The sequence below is a fragment of the Echiichthys vipera genome (genome assembly GCF_963691815.1).
Source record: "Echiichthys vipera genome assembly, chromosome: 12".
In the NCBI taxonomy this organism is placed as follows: Eukaryota; Metazoa; Chordata; class Actinopteri; order Perciformes; family Trachinidae; genus Echiichthys; species Echiichthys vipera.
In genome coordinates this window covers 7,045,230-7,062,515 of record NC_139837.1, presented here as the reverse complement: position 1 = coordinate 7,062,515, position 17,286 = coordinate 7,045,230, and the positions used below count along the sequence as shown (strand labels likewise).

Below are 17,286 nucleotides of genomic sequence, written 5' to 3'. Positions count from 1 at the left end.
TTATTGAGCCATTTAAAATGCATTTCATGCTTTTATTATCTCGTTTACCACTAGTATAGTTAATGTACTCACTTTATAATTATTTTCATTCTATGCTACTTTATACTCACCGAATTACATTTTGGAGGCAAATCTTGTACATTAATATATTTGACAGCTTTAGTTATTATTTATTTATGTTTATTTGAAAGGGACAGACATAATGTACACAGAGAAGCTGAACACAGTTATCCAATGCCATTTAAATTGCAGATTTAGATTATTAACACAACATATAAATCAACTAATAGCCAAATTGATTATGCATCATTATAGATTAAGCTACCCCGCAGTATATAAAGTGGTTAATACTTTATATACTGCGGGGTAGCTCCACATTTACCAGCTGCTACCAGATGAACATATTAATGCATCAATAATTAAACCCATTAATATGAATTATAATATTCTGAAATGGGCCATTCTGCTTGATGAGTACTTTTACTTTTGGTACTTTAAAACATTTTGACGCCGATACTTTTGTTCTTTTACTTAAGTAAGAGTTTGAACGCATGTTACAAAGTATTGTTACACTGATGCCACTTTTACTTAAGTCAAAGATGAGTGCTGGTTCGATCCCCTGCCTCTGACATTTTTGGGTAATCATTATTTTCTTGTGTACTCTGGTCGCATGTTGCATGATGGAGGATTGGTGGTGTACACGGATTTGTTGTCAAGTGTGTCAGTGTATTTCTTTCTGTCTCAGGTTTCTATTCAACTTCTTGCAGACCTGGAAGATGGAAATATAACCTGACTGACGCAGAGAAGAGAAGAGAAGAGAAGAGAAGAGAAGAGAAGAGAAGAGAAGAGAAGAGAAGAGAAGAGAAGAGAAGAGAAGAGAAGAGAAGAGAAGAGAAGATTAGAGATTTGTGACCTGCTTCTTATTAATCAGATCCATGCGTAATAAACTATTTGGTGATGGTTGGTGGAAGAACTCTCCTTATGACGACCATCATCATCATCATCATCATCATCATCATCATCATCATCATCATCATCATCATCATCATCATCATCATCATCTTCATCATCATCATCATCATCATCTTCATCTTCCAAAGCGCATTTGACAGGTGTTGAATATAAATGTGCCTCATAACATACATCCTAAAACTATCTTGACACTTTAAATTAGTTATTATGAGAATTAGTTTTTCTAGTCATTCTGACTCGATTGTTTTTAAAGCGTGAAATTACTTCGGTTTCACAACAAGATAAAAAAGATGGAGACGTCGTGTTGAGTTCGTTGCAGCGTAAATTCAGTTACTGACGGTGTATAAACGACACACGTCTCACAGTTAGTGAAGAATAAACGTCGGTGATCAGACACGTTTTAGTTGAGACTCATTTTGATATTGTAGAATATACAAATAACTCAATTTTTTGTTACCAATATCACTGAAATGGTGTTGGGGTGATACGAGATCTCTCTATTTTCAAAAGTCATGTTTTTTACTGTGCACTTAAGGGAACACCAAAGAGAGTATTGGTTTATATATTTTAGAATCTTAACATTAAACATTGGCGTTTGATTTTAGGTTGTTCCTTTTTTTTTCAATTAGACACTTTTACTTACTAAAGCATGGGTCATACAGGAGAAGGGGAACCGTGGATCCGCTACATATTTAGGTATACACAGACTGTTCCTTTACACTTTTCCGATCACATATAATCGAAATCGCGCGACTCTTTGCCTGTTAATCTTCCCTGATGTGAAAAAAGTCCGAGGCCCAGAAACCAGCACAGGTAGGCTGTGTTTTCCAGCTGCACTCTCTCATTGTGGTGACAACAATAAAAGCTCCCTCAAGTCCCCACTTGTTGAAAAAATGTGGAATTAAAAAACAAAATCAAAAGGTGGTTGTGTTACTTTGCTCACACGTGAAGAGGATAGTTGAGGGGGGAGTGGCTGTTGTACAGTATGTAGATGGAAACAAACACGGTCGGAGTCCTTCTCTCTTTTGGACCGGAGCCGATGGCAATATGATTTATAAGTGTGGATATGTGGCACTGCAAGAGCCGACCGTTTCCTGTGAAACACCTGAATATGATTCATGATTTTCCAAAAGTTGAATCCTTGTGAGTGGAGGCTACACTTGAGGTATAATTTCAGGGAATAAAGTGGGTGAACTATGGCATCCAGTCCCAGTTATTAAGACTTTCCCCACTATATGATGAGTTTGACTTCCCCTGCACTCCATCCTGTTTGTGGGCATCTTTTCAATGTCTTTATCATTTGGGACCAACAGCATTTTAATGACAGGAATCTAAAAAAATAAATAAATAAAATAAAAAAGGACACAGAAGCAGCACAAAAATGTGTTTGGCCTAAACGCCTCTTCCATCATCTTGAGTCAACAAGGACCGTCTCTGCCCGTGAAATCAATTATGAGCAAAGCAAACACTTTCACATGAAAGAAGGCTGTGATATAAACAGGTACAGGGTCAGCCTGTGTACTGTAGACCTGCACGAGCCAGCTGGGACACGAGCTGTTTGCCGATCAGATTCCACAAAAAGGTAAATAAGACCACATCTGTAAACAGAACAGACAAATGACAAAATGAACATCATGCAGATGACACATTTATGAAATTATGATGATCCCGATACAAATCATTAGCCATCTTCGGTTCATCCCCGTCATATATCCACACTGTATATCTTAAAATATGCATATCTAGCCCTTGCTGTTGTGTGTAGCGCATCACTCCGCGTTGTCTCCTCACTGACACTGCACTGACAATACATTTAAATCTAATCTAAAATACCTCGCATCCAAGAATTTGAATACATAAAATTAAGTGGTATATTATTATAATGCGAGTTCAAGTACGTTTGAATATTTTGAACGCAGATGTAAAGCGTAATATGACTTTTTGAAGAGAAAATGTAGATTTTTAGCGAGATAAACCTGATGTAAAACGTGCTTTGGAGGCTTCAGGTCACTTTGCTGTGGGGGATACAAGAACGCACGTGTCAGTGTATGATATTATTAACAAAAGCATTACATTAGAGATCATGTGAGATCTGTAGCGATCCTTTTTCCACATAAAAAAAAGCACCGGACACACAACACTATAATCCATAATCCATCCATGCACCCACCCTATACAAAAAAAACGCATTTTCAAAATAAAAGTACAATTTTGTTGAGTTAGAATAACTCAAAACCTGCTGCGAATGTAACTATTATTATGTAAAGGCCCGCGGTATATAACGTACAGGAGGATTGCTGCCACATCCACAGAAACCGTGAGATGAGGGACTAAATCGGATCAATCTCCTGCAGAGAGCTACAGCCGAAGCTTTGAGTCCATCGTTATACAATTTGTCTGACAAGTGATGCGTTGCCTTCACAGGCGGTTTGAACAATTCAATTCGACATGGACGAGTTTCTGCTTGTGAGCTGCGCAGGCTTTTGACAGCCATGTCGAGTCTGGATATCATTATTAACAAACCATGGCAATGCGCTTTCAATCCTAAAGGCATCATAATAATCACGATCATAATAAGCCTAATAATAATATCGCTGCGCAACGATTCTTTTCAGTGTAATTATCATTTGAGTCTGACTTGATTTTTATTTCAATGACCTGTAATTATGTCCTTCAACAGGCGATTTAGTGTTTACACTTTCCAGTTGCTGTGTGATATCATTAATAAACACGTAGAAATAACGGCGGTGTCGCAACAGCGTCACGCATCCTCAGGTGGAATGTCACATATTGTGCGAGAGGGGGGAAAAGAGGAAGTTCAGGTGTCCGTTCAGTCTGAAAAAGAAAAGAGCTGAAGATGGAGCAGTTTGCGGAGACCTTTGATCCCTCACCGCTGACCTTTTGTTATTTCAGCCACCAGAGGAACCTCAATGGAAACAAGTTGAGCACGTTTCCCCACGGTAAACATTATCCTTGACGCATTAGTGGCCTGGGAGCTGAGCAGACTGGGCAGGCGGGGGCATAAGCGACGGTACATTTAAAAAAAAAAGAAAAAAAAAAGTTTAAACTATAAGATCCTCCATCTGTCATCTTGAGACAAATAACGCGCCATGTAAACCAAAATATCTCCAAAAATACGCGTCCTTAAAAGGCCCGTGTACTGACTTGGTATTAGTGTTGAAGGCGCACGCTGTAATACGCACAATCACGGAGATTTACGCCATCCTGAAAAGGTGGGAAAAGTAAACAAAACATACAGGTAAAGTAGGCTACGTTAACCCCCGAGTATCCAGCCCCACGGAGCTGAAACAAATACTGAGGGAAACTTTGTGTACACTTTGGCCCCTCGCAGCCGCCTCGGTGTTTAATGTCAGCAGAGGTTTTCAACAATATTCCTAATTGCACGGCTGTACAGGCTTCCCGTTTGATGTTTACATGCACGTTGATCCCTTTAGGTCACGGAGATGAAGGTCAGTCATGCGCCGTGGACTTTTTGAAAAATATGAGAAAACCCAAAGCATGTGTCAAAATGGGGGGAGAGAGAGAGAGAGAGAGAGAGAGAAGGCGCGAAGTTATGGAGTGTGTTTGTTTCTCATGTCGGGAGGCAACAAATCTTTCTTATTGCTTGCAAGTGAGGGTTCTATACATCGAGAGCATGTATGCAGAGGCAGTAAAGTTAGAAATAATCCCTTTAGAAGATATTGGTCTGCAGTCGTTTAGCCTGAAAAGTAATCATCTTACAGGTTAAGGCATACAAATGCAATGTCTTTATCATATAAGAGTTCTGAATGCTTTAACGCGTGCCGTGCATACTTGGCAAAAAAAGAGAGGCAACATTTAGGCCTGTCCGGTGCAAAGGCTTAATGCAGATCAAATGGACTTAACGTTAGTAAAGGGAAAGGGGAAAGGGTTGAGTTGAAACAACACATTAATGTGTATTGTTCATTTTACGCACGTCTAAATAAATCACATAATATTCAATTTAAAATTGGCACGGGAGATACATCTGGTGCCATTTATTTTAAAAACTGCATGACCACACAGACTCTTTCCAAAGGTTAACCATCTTCGCCTCATTTTCAGCAAAAACATCATCCTCGCGATGGATTTGGTTCCTCGCGTGTTTTATAAAGTGTAGAAGTCGGTGCTTGGTGCGTAAAAGCGAGTACAAATATGGGCAACAAATGAGGAAAAAAAGCGTGATAATCCTCGAGCGCACTGAAATACAATTAACAAACAGCACCAAGACAATTGCATTACTTATATCCAACCATTCATTTCCTCCCATTTCCTTAATTATGCAATTTAAAAAGGGTGAGATGAAGTGTTGGTGTAGTGGAGCGTAAAAGCCACCCAAACTCGGGCTTTTACACCTTTTTGTTTTTCTAATAGAACTTGAACTTGTATTTATTATTTTTATTTGAGATGTTTCATCTTAGTTATTTATTCATATGAAAAAAATGATTAAAAATGAAACGGTACACTGGGGTTTAATTGGACATTTGTGCGTTTTATGAAAATAGTTTTTTTTCAGGTGACGCCACCTTGTGATGATCACCCACTGGAACCTTTTACGCATCTTGTCATTTAGCGCCACATCACTGTTGAAAAGGTGAAAGTCTCTTCCAAAATCTTGATATAGCTTTATACTCACCATATCTGTCTCAATAACAAACGCTTTCATGGTGGTATATCCCCAGCTTTGCTTTCTGATGGGAGAGAGCAGGGAGAGGAGGAGGACTGGGGGAGAGGGGGGATATCTGTGGACTTGTCATGTCAAACTTTTGGACCAATAGCAACGCAGCTTTGAGCAATCTCGAAAGTCTATTGGGGAGCTGAGCCAATCAGCGGGGGAGAAGCGTTGGAAGTCCATCCTCCTGATTCCAACAGATTGAAATGTAAGCCTGTCTCCAGCGCCGTCAGGAAACAGATCGAGAATTTTGTCCCTCTTGTTCCTTATCGCGCAAGAAGATTTTCTTGGACGCGGTTTTGGACAGTGGACACGCTGGACGCGGAGCAGGATCCACGCAGGAGGCACAAACCGGACACCGTGTTCTTCGTTTGCGGCTTTAACACGATGGGTGAGTTCAATGTTGGATCTCGGATTTTTTTCCTTGTTAGGGATGCAGCGAACGGTCCAACGACAAGGTGGGAAAATATAGCGAGATAACGTCTATTTGGGATGTTTTGGCGGGTCACTTTAGCTGTTAATCCAGTGGGAAGACACAAACACACGGAGTTATTACATGTGTCGCTTACGCACGAGTTTTGACATCCGTGTGAAGTTTAGCTCGCGTGCACGACAACTATCAGTCAGCTTCTGGTTGACACTTTTCTCCCAAACATTACACATGAACTCAGTCATAATGGATTTGTATTTTATTGTAGTATCTATATTAGAGTGAAAACATTTTTGTTGAAAACACTTAAAGTTTAAAAAAGACTTTGCGTAAAGGTGGATTTTTTTAAATGAACATTTACGACACGTTAAAGAGTTTCCAAAGCTCTTATAAATGACAAAAACGTGGAATAAGTATAAAATAACACAATTTAACACTTAACATATTTTCCACATTTGATTTTAAACAGTTATGTGTTTGGCAAGAACGATCAGGCCTTTTAAATACGTGGTTTAACCCGGGTTAAAGCGGTCTGTAGTGGGCCTTGGGTCGGTTACCTAATCGTCTCATTGTTCTGCCCGTTTGTGTGTTTGTTTTTGACACCAGAGCCAGCCTTCGGTGAGGTGAACCAGCTCGGCGGTGTTTTCGTGAACGGCAGGCCGCTGCCCAACGCGATCCGGCTCAGGATAGTGGAGCTGGCCCAACTCGGGATTCGACCCTGTGACATCAGCAGGCAGCTGCGGGTCTCCCACGGCTGCGTCAGCAAGATCCTGGCCCGCTACAACGAGACCGGCTCCATCCTCCCAGGGGCCATCGGAGGCAGCAAGCCGCGGGTCACCACGCCCACGGTGGTCAAGCACATACGGACATACAAGCAGAGAGACCCGGGGATTTTTGCCTGGGAGATCCGGGACAGGCTACTCGCCGACGGGGTTTGCGACAAGTTCAATCTGCCGTCAGTCAGCTCCATCAGTCGGATCCTCCGCAACAAGATCGGGAATCTGTCCCAGCAGAGCCAGTATGAGTCGGGCAAGCAGGCGCCTCACCCACCGCCACAGCCGACGATACCCTACAACCACTTATACTCATACCCGACATCCAAAGTGCCCACTCCCCCTGGCATGCCCACCCTTCCCGGACACATGGCCATGCACAGGATATGGCCTTCCTCGCACTCTGTCACAGATATTCTGGGGATACGGTCTATTACAGAGCAACAAAGTAAGCATGACGGCACGCGGGGCGGTTGCATTTGTTTATTGCACTACATTTAAACAACTTTTGAAGAGGGTTTTGCGCGCAAGAGTGCGAATGTGTGTGAGGGGAGAAAGTTGATTTATTCTCCCCTTTGAGTTACTATAATTGTTTTATAGGCCCTGCAAAAAGTATTGTGACGTCCTAAACGCACAGGCCTCTACGAAGGGGAGAGAGAGAGCTTAAATGCCGCTTGACCTGCCGGCTGATGCTGATTTGAAAGTGAGGCAGGTTAGTCCAGAAACAGATGGTCCGGCTTGCAGTAATAATTAAGAGGCGGATGTGGAATATTAGAGGGACAGCGGAGGGAAAGGCGGTGAGATGAAGTGCATCACAATGAGGTGTGCTGAATGTATGCCATGACTCGGAGCCAGACATTTTGTACAAGGCTGAGCAGGTTTAACCGTGATCCAGGCCCCAAACAGCCAACCGTTAAGATGTGTTTTCTGCTGTTATGTTTGTCGTATATGTGTCACATGCAGGTAGGCCCTGATAGCTTTGGCGTGCACTCAATAAGACCACAACTGTTTTGGAAACAGTGAAACAGGATCCGGCATAAATCAGTGTTAATGGTCGGCTCGGTGTTGTGAAAGGGGATTTTTTTTTTTTTCTGAGGGCTTGTTTTCCAGTGGCAGGAAGGGAAGTGCTGTCAGTCCATTGCAAGCGGTCCTGCTGTCAGGATTCATGGCTCCCATGCACAGAAAACACGCCCCGGCTCCTCTTCCACTTCCACCGCCATGCGAAGACCTTAACTCGGACAATCTAAACAAAACAAATGTGAGGCAGATATCCACGAGAGATCACGAGAGGGGGATGTGTTTTTGGAAAGGCTGCCCTTTTAAACAATTTGTGCATTTCCAAATTATTAGCAGATGTTTGAATGCTTAGTTTTACAGTAGGCCTGGTGAGGTGGGAGCAAAGTCATTTCACCAGTCACATTGTTTAACAATAAACATATATTTTAATTTTAATTCATGGAAAATAGCAGCTACTAGTTACAAATCAAACCACAATTTGCAAGGTTAATAAGCATAAACTATTAGTGATTTTACTTTAGCTAATATTTAATATGACGCGCATGCGGGAACACACTGGTTTAAACGCACAGGCTGCTAAAGTAAATTGCTGTGGACGAATTAACGTACAAATATTAAAAATACAATTCTTAACACGTACAAAACTTATATTTAAAAAAATTCTTTATCGAGTTCTAACTTTGGTGGGCTCACTTCTCCAGTGTAAACGCCGGGGGCTGTGTATAATGTTATATCCATCACGCACAAAGGAGGGAGACGGTGAAAGTAAATCTAATTTGTCCCCCGACAGGAAGACGCTTTGGTGGGCTAAAATGTCCCTGACCCACCAGAGAGTCGTCTCACTTACTCTGTCCATCTTCAGCTGGGCCTCTGATCTTCAGGGGGAACCAAAACATTTAGTTTCATTCAGTCGGTTCATATGGCAGGAGTAAAAAACTAAATAGATGATTTAACTTTTTTAACCCTCAAACTTCAGATCAAAATCCTGAACAGAAAAAGCTGAGGCCTGATTATTGATTAATGGTGGATTAAAATTACTTCTATTTTAAGGAGATATGATCTCACCTGCTGAGAGTTAAACAGTAGTAAGTATCAGATCATGTAAATATTGTATTCGATACTAGAACTAATATTTCTATTTCATTGATAAAGAAAATATTTTTTTTATTCAAACTTTACGCACACGGCAGCCACTTGGATACATGAGCTATGTGTGCGTAATATGACATATTATCGTGCTTTAGTGCAAAATGTCACATGTTCTTATGCAGCCTGGCTAACCAGCGCCTGATGAATGCATGAGAAGCAGCGGCCTGTGTGGGTCTTTTTTTCTAATCTTAAAATCTCCTCTTCATCTCTTCTCTCTTTCTCTTTTGCTCCCCCAGTTAGTGACAATCTGCCCTTTCCCAGCGCCAAACTAGAAGAATGGAGCGCTATAAACAGGACTTATTTCCCACCGGCAAGCTCTCCACTAGTCAATGGCGTGGATAAACCGCATTTAGAACCTGAAGCAAAATACATACAGGTAAAAAAAAAACCCGGAAACTCATTTTTTTGTAACTTAAAATGCAACATTAGTGAAGAGAGGGTATCCAAACTTCTGGCAAGCAGACAGCATTCACCAGTATTGTGCAATATTTGAATAATTATGTGGCTTGGAAATCCAACAGCATTAATGCGCTCCTTCTGTTGGCTAGCTGTAATGGTGCTTTTAAAAAATGTATAATATCTGATTATTTTTTATTATTTTTGCACTTCCTGTGTATCCTGCTGCACGGTCAGTGCTGACTCACCCGAGTGTTACTCATTTAATATTTAGCAGGTTCAAGAGATTTGAGTATCTTACTTATTCTTGTTTTCCAGCTTGATATGTTTTTTTTTTTAATAAATCGTAACAAGTTTAACATTCAGAAACTAGTTGGTCTCGTAAAAAAAGGGTCAGAAAACTAATATAGAGTCTGTTTTCGCTTTCCTGGTAATTTATTCTGACACAGGCCTACAGTATTTTTAATGGGTTGGTTTCGGTGCTATAATCCATGCAGGGCTGAGCCAAGGCATTGAACTGCAGAGAAGGAACAGTGACCTCTGCGAGATTGGTCTTATTCAGATATATCACGGAATAATGCAGCAGATCATATTTTGCCTTAAAACAACCGTCTCAGGCCTAAAGTTTCGCGCACAATAATTATTATTGTGCAGTGTTATTAAAGTCGATAAATAGCATCATCAAAAATAAAGCAGGGTTGGGAAATATGCACAGTCACATTAATTAAAAATATGCAGGTTTTCCTGATTTTAAAGCTCTCGCCATACACCTGATGCGTATTAATGTAATGTAGGATGAATCGAGTTGGTCTTTAGTCCCTACGTTCCTGTCAAATCAACATTTAGCTTTAGGAAACATTTTTATCTTTTATTTTTGTGTTTTTTTGGGGGTAACCAAAGAAGAGCTCGATGACCCCGTGTGTGCGCGCCTGCGTCCTTGTTTTCTCTTATTTTGACCGAGCGTGAGATTTCCTTTATTCCTTTCGGACAAAAGAAAAACAATATAATGTCGCGTAATTTATTTTGCCACTTTATGGACGGGGGGGGGGGGGGGGGGGGGGGGGGGGTTTTCATGCTCGTTACGCCGATGCAGTGAGATTAGTCAGAAGTTAAAGCACAAAGTGGACACACTGGAACCAACTGTACAAAAACAGGAGTGAGCCATTAAAGGCAGAAAATAACAACTCTATAAATTACACAGTTTACTGCATGAAAAACAAAGTATGGTGAAGCAAAGTACTGTTCCGCCATAAGACCGGATGATTAAACATGTCTTTGGGAAGTTCCTGCAGCTCGCTCTCATCTAATGTTAAAGAGATCTGCGTTTGTGAAACACTAAAAGAGAGAGAGAGAGAGAGAGAGAGAGAGAGAGCTGTCATGCGAGGAGCGCGTTTTCAAACTCAAATTCATTTTCTTTACATTTCCAAAACAAGGTGTCACGTTTTCCCCACATTTCTCTCATAGGCCTGACTTCTCCTTAAGGTGGACTGTCTGTAAATTAAAAAAAAAAAAATCAAATGGGACAGTGAACACATCACGACTCGACCTAAATCACATCCACTGATGCCTGCGGTTGGTAACATGTGGCCTATAGGCGCTGTTTGCAGGGCAGATGCACCCATGGGACTGTCGGGGTTTTCTCTGGAAGAAGAAGAGAGCCATTAAAATAGATTTAAAGGTTAAGTCACGGGCTCAGTGCGCGCGGCGGCTCGGAGCTGATTCCGTTCATCTTCCGAAAACGATTCAAACATTCAGAAAAACGTATTTTCTTAACAACAAACCTTTATAGCCTTAAATGTCTAACACTTTTTGGGGGGGTTCGCGCTTTTAAAAAAGATGTAATGATTTATTTGAAATATAAACAACGTGGCCGGAGCGTAACAAAGTAAACCCATTTGAGTTGTAATTATTTGGACGAATGCTTTTGTTCATTTTTCAAATTCTAGTTTTATTTGTATTTAATAATAGCCTCTAATTCAAAGAGACGCCAAGACATCAACACGTTTGTCATTTTCAAAATAGTTTGACTGACAAATGAAGAAAGCATCAACCAAATGTATTTAAAATAAATTATTTAAATACAACATACACTTTTTTTGGATTTTGTAAGGGAGGATAATATAGTTATATTAAACACAACACAATTCTAGGATACATGTAGATTTTTAAGGATATATTCAGTTCAGGGGCGGACAAAATAACAGGTACACCCAAACAAATAATGCAATCTGATACAAGAGCCATAATGACATAATGATGATAATGATAAATCTTTATTTTGTTGACTTTGTGTCAGACAGGTGTTGATTCAACCCTGTGGTCATTTTTTAGTGTTCCTGTTGTGGATTGCTTTTTACGGGAAGGTGTTTCCTGTTATTTTGCATGTGTATGTACAGTATTTGTATAGTATACATTATGCTAGCTGTAAGCGATATGGTGCTTTTCATTGGCGGAAGATGTGATCATCTTTAGTCGACCCAAACATTTTGAAAAAGTGATTTAAAAAACAAAACAACATTTTAAACACAGCTTCGGTATCGCTGAGCAAAGTGAGCACACACACACACAGACAGGCACCCACCCAAACACCCACAGTCACCCAACGCAGAGCCACAAACACCCAAAGGCGTACAGACACAAAAAGAGCTTTGTCTCTATAGTTGTGTTATAAACACCACAAATGTCACTTAAGAGTATACTTTTTCACGACTATATTAAAAAGATAGCGACTCTGGCAGTCAATCGAAATAAGTCAAAGAAAGAGAAAAACATCCAAATTTTTTGAAATAATTCTCAGTAGTTGCGGACCACCCAGGAACAGAAATTCGGCCTCCCTGTTGAAATGCTTTGGAGAATTCCTCAAGTTAAGTCCTGTCGCTGTGCCAGAAAGCCAAAGCCCATTCATGCTTCGAACCCTCGCCTCATTCTCTATCATATTTCCCCTCTTCCTGCCCTTTCACTCTCAATCGCTCATGACATCTGTTTTGTGGCGCCCCCCAAGCACCCTGTCTCCCATCGTCTGACGTGGTATATCAACGCCGCCGGGGTAAACGTCCATTTTTTGGGGGTAGAAAACAAGGCCGACGGGCAATCATCCATGTATGGTTTTTATCCATGTTTAATATGTTCCAGGGGCATGAGAGCGCATAATTGATCATTCATACTTTCATCAAAATTGGGAAAATGGGTTTTTTATGTGGTGGCTGTGAAGTTAGAATTTAACTTTCTGCCTTTTATAATTCAATCACGTCTCCTTTCACTTTCTTCTACGGCTGGCCTCAGCTTTTTTCCATTACCGCTCAGCTGCCTGGATGTGTCTACCTGGGTTGGGGGTCACCAAATAATGTAATTGAAGTCTAGCTTCTCAATCCTCGGTCAAGTGATTTGTTCTTGTGGCAAATAATTTCCTTTTTTTTTTCAAATACAGAGGAAAAGTGTGCAACACCGAGCAGCGGGCCCGCAAAAAAGAAGTTATCTGTGGGCTCTCAGACTTCTAACGCAGATTTCTCTCTCTCTTTTTTTCTCAGACGCCGAATGGATTGCCCACAGTGAACAGCTATGTCACAGCACCCAGCATCCCTCCCTACCACCCTCCCACCACCCAAGTGTCACCCTACATGGGGTACAGCGCCACCACGTCGGCCTATGTGACCGGTCCCACATGGCAGCCGGTCAGTGGCAGTGCTCTATCTCCCCACAACTGTGACATTGCCACCCCTCTGGCCTTCAAGAGCATGACAGCCACCCGGGACGCCATCCACCCGGTCACCGCCTCGGCGCAGTGAAGTCAAGACTGATGGGACAGAGAGCGAGAGAGAGAGAGGGGGGGAGGGAGTAAGAGATTGAGAGACAGCGAGGACAGGAGACACCCAGTCTGTCCCCCGTGGCTTCATTTCATTCCCAGTGCCTCCTTTCTATGAAGGACTCGGCCCCAGGACCCATATTTGTGACCCCTCCTCCTCCCTTCTACACACGGTCAGACCAAAGACACGCGAGGAATAAACAGTCAAACTACAAACTTGTCTGAAAGAACTTGCAGGACAGACAGGTGTACTGAAGGACTGATGAATGACTGCTACTCCATCCATCAACACAATTCCTGATTCTTTACTGCACATTTCTGCAAATGTCTTTGGGCAAAATGGGGTAACGTATAACTTCATGAGTAAGCAATCAAAGAAGAGGGGGAAAACTTTGCATTAGTGTTTCAGGGTGCTTAATAATTGCTATTGTTTTTTTTTATTATATGTTTGTATGCTTTTTTGTGTTATGTTTTGATAAAAGTAACTGTCTTATGGAGCATTGTTTTCCCACTTCTCTAAAAATGTCGCCTATGCCAGAGCTTCAGAGAGAAGTTTATTTATTAGATTAAGGTACGTTGAATGAAGTGCAATTAGCCTTACAGACAGCATGGGACTCTCCACGCACGTTTAGACAAAATTGGCATTGGTCTTATGTTGGAGTCTAGAGCATTAACAATTGACAAATGTTGCACAATGAAATTGAATGTATCTTATTAAATTGTTTGGCTGTTATTGGTCTGCGTGGAGTGTGATGGGTGTTTTTAGGATTCCTCGAGAAAAGACGTATAAAACATTTATCCTCCATCTCCTTTTCTGTGAGTTTAGCCAGCTTCAGGTAAATCCGGGGTACGTATCCTGCCGTGCCTGTTTTACATGAGCAGGAAACTGCTTTTCATAAAAAATATATGTGCACACTCACACGAGGCCTGTATTTTCTATTACCAAGCGTCACGGCTCACTGGGAAAGTTCATCAGAAATGCTATGGGCACACACAGGCTTTGTCACCACATAAAGCCATTCTTTTTAAATTGTTTAAGCCACTAAAATAACCACCTCATTACACTTTATATGGCCCTTTCTATATTCATGAACATTTATGTCTGAACATTTGCTCAAAGCCAAAGAAATACTTGGTTTAAAGAAATTAAATGTATGCATGTTAAAATTAACATTTTGCAGAATTTCCTCATACATTTAGGGTCTAAAGCACATTTTATGTTGAGAATGAATTGATAAAGATATGAAATTAGGTAGTATAACCAAAATACAAAAATATTTTCTAATGTCCCCTTTAACTCTTTTGAACTGAATAGGCCTCAAATATCTCGTAAGGTGTGTTATGATTCTGAAAGCCCTACTATCCTCTTTTAATAGAAAATATTTAATGTCATGCATTATAGTTTTAATTCCGAAATATTTTTATTAGTTGGATATAGGCGCGTGGAAAACACCGTAAATCAGAACATCACTGTTGCCTTAAAATTCAAGATCTGTGAGCCGAAGACTCCCAGACTGCCGGGGTGAGGTGGAGTCCATCTGCATTCAGAGAGCCCCAAATAGGCTCATTTGCCTGCGGTCTTCAAGGTCATCAGACATGTGACCCAAACACGAACCTTCAGCAGCCACAAAAAGGCCCAAACGGGGCTCTCCGGGGCCAACTCAACGTGTTCATTACAAAAGAAAAGCTCACGGTCCAGTTGACAAATGACATGTTTGCAAAATGATGCAAAAATACTTTCTGAAAGTTTTGAGGGGGGGAAAGTGTAGTGTAATAAATTATGAGTGTGTCTGGCAAGCCCTGTCTAGTCCTGCAGTGGAAATGAGAGATTTAAACAAAAACCGGGCTCCGGCTTGCACATTAAGTTGTAGATTGATAACCTGATAATACTGCTCACCTGCTCTTTTACATAGCATTACCTGCTGCTGAAGGTGGTTGCTTTAACTATGGCCCCATGTTTCCATTTCTCCTGTGTTACAGCCTAAACAGTGCGACAGTGTCAACAGTCCTCCCCATGCAGGAGCTGATTTGACTTGGAAAGCACTCTTCCCCGCATCCAGTGGTCACGGACCGTTGCTCAGGGATCGTAGTGTTTCTTTGACCGTATGTGAACCACATCACAGGGACGTGATGATCATACACTCGCTGTACCAGCCATCCCTTACGGCCACCCCTTTACCATCCACCATCCATCACGTAGGCCTACAGTAAATGATGGTTAACTCTCTGAGTGGCATGAAAAAGTCGTTACATGCTTTTTTTTAAAACCTCAGCCTACACACAACAAGGCCTAACAACTTTTCCTTTCAACTAAGCTACATGAACCGAGCACAGTCTTGTTAGTCTCTTCTGACTCATGCAACAAAATTAAAATGCGGTCGTCTTAATTGACACCAGTATTTAAAAAATAGGAACAGTGTGTTTTCTAGACAGGAGGAATAGTTTCTCAAAAGTCTAATAATCCCTGCTCTTGTAGTCTAATGTTGGTCAGCTTTGTAGAGGCGAGGCCCTAAAAGGCGTAGCTTTAAAAATACGGGCATACACGTGTTTATAATTAATGATGTTGAGTCTGACTTCAGTGTCATATGGTTATCTTTACTTCTCCACATGCAATCAGAAACAAGACAGCCATTTGCAGAGTAACACAGAGCAGAGTCCTGCGTGAATACAGTACCCAATGTGTGTTTTCGCTCAATGAACATTTTTTAAAAAGAAGCTGACAACAGCCAGAATGTTTTCTTAATGCCTTAAAACAGCAACACTGAGCACACAGGTGAGTAAAACCCCTTAAAAAGAAAAAGCTGTGCACGGGGAAATCACAACATGTCTGGGTCCGTGTCTTTGGTATGTACGCACGCGGCTCCCGTGTCCAATTACACTGACATGAATCACCGCTTTTTACATGTAGGACGTGTAAATCCTGGACATTTTAATTTAAATTAATCATTAACCACATTAGGAAAGACAGGTACGGACATATCCAAATTGCAGGCTTGTCAAAGTGGAGCCACTCAATTGAAATGTTACTGTTGAGGATGTGGAACACGTATGGAAACGGTGTAAAGAAAACGAGGAGAAGGGGGACTCGGCTTAAGAAGATTTATGATCAGCGCGGTGTGCAGTGAATCCAGGTGAAGGGTGGCTCTGTTGCTTGGCTACCAGAAATACACGCAGCACATGTTGCAAGCTGTCAACTCTGAAACAAACACACACATTCAGCACTCTATTACAGAAAGGACAGGTTAAGCGCTTACAATTCCATCAGTCTGCAAGCCACAGTTGTTAGTCTATCACCACAGGGCCCTGGGCAAAAAAACAGGAGTCGTTCCATTTTGGCAGAGAGAAACTCCCACATTAATGACGACTGTCAAATGCCAACGTGGCTCAGTATAAGCTACTACCAGATGAGGTTAAGATGAGTCTATAAGAGCAGCCACTACCCCGAAGGCTGTGCAACAGGTGTGTGTGTGTTTGCATGTGTGTGCATATTTGTGTAAGAGATAGACTGGCAGAGGGAGAGAATGTGTGCGGTTACCCGCCCCCAAATCCTGCAGCCAGATTTGCATTTCTTGAGCTTGTTGTTTTAGCTTGCACTAAAGCTCAGGAACCGACTCCCCCTGCCACCGAGAGAGAGAAAAGACTGACGCTCGGTTGGCTAATACAACTTCTACAGCTGACAGGTCCTCAAACAACTAAGTGCCCTGATGGGGGGGAGGCTGAAGAAGTGGTAAAGTCAGGGAAGGTGATACACAACTAAAACGCTCCCAGTGAGACAAACAATACAAACTTACACGACACACAAGTGCTTAACCCACCCCACACACACACACACACACACACACACACACACACACACACACACACACACACACACACACACACACACACACACACACACACACACACACACACACACACACACACACACACACACACACACACACACACACACACACACACACACACACACACACACACACACACACACACACACACACACACACACACACACACACACACAGTGAGTGAGAAAAGATTTTATTCTTTTTTTTTATTT

The 17,286-nt window shown here is 41.6% G+C and overlaps 1 protein-coding gene across 1 annotated transcript; it reads left to right on the top strand.

Annotated features, from left to right (window-relative positions):
• Nucleotides 1-5,949: 5,949 nt before the first annotated feature.
• On the top strand, nucleotides 5,950-13,723 carry pax9 (paired box 9). The gene is made up of 4 exons (XM_083923770.1): nucleotides 5,950-6,053; nucleotides 6,699-7,313; nucleotides 9,268-9,407; nucleotides 12,955-13,723. Exons 1-4 carry the CDS (start codon nucleotides 6,050-6,052, stop codon nucleotides 13,210-13,212), a joined length of 1,017 nt encoding a protein of 338 aa, XP_083779896.1. The 5' UTR covers nucleotides 5,950-6,049; the 3' UTR covers nucleotides 13,213-13,723.
• Nucleotides 13,724-17,286: the final 3,563 nt, after the last annotated feature.

Excerpts from the sequence above, each read along its gene's own strand:
- pax9 (XM_083923770.1), top strand. Across the intron at positions 7,314-9,267 it reads GTCTATTACAGAGCAACAAA|TTAGTGACAATCTGCCCTTT; the intron begins GTAAGCATGACG and ends TTGCTCCCCCAG. Across the intron at positions 9,408-12,954 it reads CTGAAGCAAAATACATACAG|ACGCCGAATGGATTGCCCAC; the intron begins GTAAAAAAAAAA and ends TTTTTTTCTCAG.